This window comes from Vombatus ursinus, unplaced genomic scaffold (assembly GCF_900497805.2).
Source record: "Vombatus ursinus unplaced genomic scaffold, bare-nosed wombat genome assembly UNPS02014973.1, whole genome shotgun sequence".
NCBI classification, from domain to species: domain Eukaryota; kingdom Metazoa; phylum Chordata; class Mammalia; order Diprotodontia; family Vombatidae; genus Vombatus; species Vombatus ursinus.
Window position 1 is genome coordinate 10,273,446 of NW_020954751.1, and position 5,449 is coordinate 10,278,894.

The 5,449-nt window shown below is 37.9% G+C and overlaps 1 protein-coding gene across 1 annotated transcript in view; it reads right to left on the reverse strand.

Moving 5' to 3' along the window:
- OC90 (otoconin 90) overlaps nt 1-5,449 on the reverse strand; it is a 54,790-nt gene that overhangs the window by 39,967 nt on the left and 9,374 nt on the right. The window contains exons 5-6 of the mRNA XM_027845508.1: nt 871-983; nt 365-493 (exon numbers count right to left, since the gene is read on the reverse strand). Of these exons, the coding sequence (XP_027701309.1) occupies nt 365-493; nt 871-983 (242 nt within the window). The remainder of the gene's footprint in view (nt 1-364; nt 494-870; nt 984-5,449) is intronic.

The following is a 5,449-nucleotide window of genomic DNA, read 5'->3' on the forward strand; positions in this document are numbered from 1 at the left end:
TCTATCTATCTATCTATCTATCTATCTATCTATCTATCTATCTATCTGTCTATCTTAAAGAAAATGATCTCTCCCATTTCTCACCACACTTTGCCTCGATCTATCTCTTTTCCACTTATCTCGCCTTATCTTCTTTCATAGTTAGTTGTGGTATTGTACCCCTTAAAGTTTAACCTTCTTGGAGGTGAGAACCAAGGTCTCCCTAGGACTGAGCACAGGGCTTGCAAAGTAGCAGGCCCTTCATGAATAACTGTCATTGAATTGTACTGGACAAAAGATAACTAATAAGGAAGAGAAGGTAAAGCCAGCGACTGACAATAAAAGTCATTGAGAAAACTGAGAAACCCATTCTGGGTTTTCTTACCTGTGACCATGGGAATGCAGAAGGCAACATCAAGGCCATTGAGGGAAGAGTTGATGTGTGAATGGAGAAAACACTCAATGGCAGTTTTATCACAGTTACATAGAAGATGCTCACAAGGATCCTTGGAATCTGGAGAGATGGACCAAGAAATGGAGAGGATTGAGAAAATTACCCAACTCATTTCATGTCCCCTTAGATGACCTCTGTGATCTCTCCCAACTCTATGTGCTTTGAGTTCTATGAGGGAAGAGTGGGTGCTGTAAGCAGCATGCCAGATAAGCCCCATCACATTGATCACAGCTGTGTTTTCAGCTGGTCCTAGCCCCAGAAAGGGTGATAGAATAGGAGCAGAAATCCTCTGGAAATTCAACTTCTGTGCCTCCCTAGACAGTGGGTGTACTGGGATGGAAGGGAAGTTCTTTGTGTCACCAAACACACTTGTTACACTATAAACACCATGTACCTATCCAGGATACCTCAGACTTAGTGAAATGAATTGCACTTACCACAAGTCATGTTTTGGTTATCACAAGTGACATCGGTGGAAAGTTTGGTTAGGTCTTGGGCACACTCCAATTCAGCAGCATCTTCGTAACATTTTCGGTGCTGGAAACAACAACTGGATACATATTGGGGAGAAAATTAAAACTTGGGGAGTTAGAGAAAAGAACTCCTTGTTTATTTAATTGTCACTAGAATAAAGAAGCAGATTGTTAGAGTGGAAAGAAACCTGGATTCAGACTCAGAGGACCTGAATTCAAATCCCACTTCTGGTACTTACTGACTGTATGACTTGCTTAACCTTATGGACCTGCTTCCTCCTCTATAAATAAGTAGGTTGGACTAGATTACATCTAAGGGAACTTCCAGTTCTGGATCAATAATAGTATAATTTTTCCCCAGTAGAAGAATCACATATAGCTACCTCCCTCTAGACAAATTATATTTAAAATCTGAGTTTGAAGGAAGAACATAGAATGTTAGAATATAGTGTTATAGATAGAATATAGAAGGGACCTTGGAGTATAGAACATTAGAACATAGAATACTACAACTGGAAGGAATCTTAGAGATCATTGAGACTAATCCCTTTTTTTAACAGATGAAGAAACTGAGGACTTGCTGAAGTAAGCAAAAGCTGGATGGCCCCTAGTGAAAGAACCCATTCTTTCCAGGGATAGCGCATTTGACCTTTGGCTAGTTCTAATTATTAGAATATTTGTCCTTACACTGATCCTCACTTCCATTCTTGTGCCCTTAGTTTTGCCCTAGCAGGTCAAATCTAATATCTCTTCCATAAGACAATTTTCAAAACATTCAAAGGTAACTACCATGTTCTACCTAAGCCTTTTCTTCTCCAGGCTTAACATTCCCAGTCATTCAATTAATTTTTATACAACTTGGTCTTGAGACTCTTCACCATGCTGGTTGCATTCCTTTGGATGAGCTCCATCTTTCAAGTTTTCTATGTCTTATCATCCCAGCTAGAGTGTAAACACTTTGTGGGTACAGATCGTTTCTTGACATATTCCTATAACACTCCACTAGGAACTTTTGCTTAAGTTGATATCAATCCAACAATCAAAACTTTTTGGGTCCAGTTGCTTAACCAAGTACAAATATGTATATATGTCTTTATGTGTCCTTAAATTCCACATATATGTGTATCATATATGTATATGTTGTATTATATTTCTCATGTCTCTTACAGTTCTATGTAACCTGAATGGGTTACCTAATTTCCATCTCTCCATCTTAACCATAAAGATTTCATAATAACTGATATTTACATAGCATTTTAAGGCTGACAAAGTACTTTCCATACTGGATCTTATTTGATCTTCACCAAAGTCCTGTGAACTAGGCCCCATAGGTATTTTGTTCCTACTTTACAGGTTCAAAGACTGATTTAGGATAATCAGCTCATAGATATAGAGGTGGAAAGGAACTTAGAAGTCTCTCCATCTAATCCAAACACTTAATTTAACAGAAAAGGAAACTGAGGTCCATAAGTAAACTGCCTGAGGTCACAGTGGTGGAGCTATCATTCCAACTTCAAGTCCATCATCTTTATGATGACACAGTGTTAGCTCAGCCAAATGCCTTGCTGAAATCAGGCACGCTACGTATATGGCATCCTTCTAATCTAGGAACTGTCCAAAAAAGGATATCCATCAGCACAGTGGTACTATGTTAGTAAGTGCTCAATATATGTTTGTTGATTGATGGACTGGGCAATCAAAACTTCATATCTACCCAGGGCAAAAGCTGCCTTCAATCAGGCAGCCTGTGACATTTGAGATAGAAAAATAATGGGTCTAAATAAATCTGCTAAGATTTATTCGGGTTTGGTATGCAAATCTCCAAGGAAACTACCTCTCCTCCAGTGTTCCCTCTGGGCCTCTGGTACCCTCTCAGACGGTGTGAAGAAAATGAAATTGGGTGTTCACCCATCCATCAGTTTTCAACATGCATGCTTTAGGAATTCTGATTTGGCCATGACTTTGATGGATTGCTGCTTTGCCTCTCAGTCTCTGATGCCTACACAATTGTGAGCCTCCCACTCCTATCCCTGCAGTAGAACAAGGTAGTAGGGAACAGGAGAAGGATCTCTTCCTCCTACCAACTCACTGAGCTGAATCTCTCTCTAATTTCAGAATGTAAATATGTATATTCAAGGACTCCTTGCTGAGAGTTTGTGAGACAGAGACAAACTTTTGCTTGGAGGTCTTTAAAAACATGCAGAGGCCATTGGGAGGTTCAAAAGCAGAAAAAGTTTGTTTTTTGGTTTATTTGTTTTTTAATAATACAAAAGTCACTAATCCCTCCTAAAACATGGAGGCTTCACTTTTAATAACTTCACACATTAAAGTGAGTGGAGAGGCCCAGGTACCTCTAATGACCTATGTCAAGGGCTTATCTTGATTATATCAAACTTGTATGATATTTACTCCATTCATAGGCCTCTACTAGGTGTTGAGGAATATTAAGATGAATGACACAGTTTGTCCTGTGATAGATATTTAGATCCCTGCTTTATTCCAATCAGTATTATTCAGTTTAGTGTGACTCCATAGAGGTAGTCATATTTATCTATTATATACACTTAGCCTAGCCAAGTAATATTAATACAGAAATTACATATATTAATACATATTTTATATATATCATATTTAGGGATAGATAGGATGGATTCTTTCTTATAATAGGCCCCAAGCTTTAAACTACAAGGTAACTCTAAACTCTAAGTTCACTAGTTTGTTATAAAGTTCACTTGGCTAACTTGATGTTAGAATGTTGATTAAAGGACCACCCTGCGTGACCAAGGCCAATGTGGGTGAAAGGACTCCAGACCTCTGCCCTCTTTTGTTTAATCACTGTGACTAAGCCCAGTGTGGGTGGCGGATAAAGAAAGTTCCCCGAATTATTTTTGTAGGACCACCCTCTCTTGCCCAGCATTAGGATGTATCCAACTTATAATCAGTTAAAGGAGATGACTCTTGAGTCTTGCCTATCCTGCAACCAGCTATGCTGATGGAGGGTCAAGAGCAAGGTCTATCAACTAATGAGACTCTATATTTTACTTTGCTTCTTCTCTGTATCTGGGTATCAAGAATTATAAAAATAAGCCTTGAGGGCAGGGGACATCTCATATGTCAAGGAAGATATGAAGTTCTATTCACTAAAGAGGGCCAGATCCCTTTAAAAAATGGTTATTGACTTGGAGCTCTGCCTCAGTGTCTTTTATTGGAGATTGGACAATTGTGGACCCCATAGAACTCAAGAAACTCAATTAATAGCTCCAATTTACTTAGCTCTCTATAAAGCTTTCTTACAAACATTTCATTGGATCCTCAAAATCCTGTGAGGTGAATAGTGCAAAAATTATCATCTTCATTTTACAGGTGAGGAAACTGAGGCCCAGAGATATTAAGTAACTTTCCTAAGGCTACACTGTAGATAAATGGTAGAGTCAGGATTTGAACTTGGGTCTTCTAGCTCCAAATACAGTGCTCATTCCATACAGTTTACAGTGAGTAAAGTAGAAAAAGATCCTGATTGAGCAAATGTTTGCTGCTTCAATACTTCAATAACCTATGGTTTCCATAGTATGGGTACTCCTTCCGCTGACAGATGGCAACCCTTCTATGACTTAATAGAATTTAATAGCTAGCATTCTTATAGTGCTTTAAGGTTTGTGACATACTTTACAAACATTATCTCTTTGAATCCTTACAACAATCCTGGGAGATAGGGACTATTATTATCCCCATTTCCCAGAAGAAGAAGTTGAGGCAGACAAAGATTAGGTGACTTGCTCAGGGTCATACAGCCAGTTGAATGTCCATGACTGGATTTGAACTGAAGTCTTCCTAGTTGCTGTTGCCAAAAAAAGTCATCACTGTAGCCAATTTGGTGATGAAACTCTAAACTTGGCTAACTGAGGCCTTGGACAACAAACATATAGTCCCTCACTGGACCGCTCCCTGAAGCTTTTCCAGCTTGGTAGATCCTGCCTAAATATCACCTTTGAGAATCCAGGGGCACCTCCACACTACAATATATGTGCTGTTATATTCCATATATACACATACACATACACACGTATGTATATATACACCTACATATGTGTATATGTATATGTGTGTATCCACACACATATATGCACAAGCATATATATCCTTGTGCATAATACACAAGTATGTGTGTGCAATATAATGACACACAAGGACATATGTAAGAATATAAGGATATATAGATATATATATATATACACACACATATATACTTGGAATATTAGGACACACACACATACAAGAACAATATAGTAATATAAGGAGGAATATAAGACACATACACCTATATATATATATATATATATATATATACTTATATAACACACATGTGGAATATGTATATACATGTGTATATTTCATATCCCTTATGTGTCCTTATATTGCTATAATGTCTTTAAATTTCTTGTACCTGTGTGTACACACAAATACATACATACATATGTGTCCTTATATTACAATATTGTTCTTGTGTATGTGGGTATACACATGTACATGCATATGTGTGTGT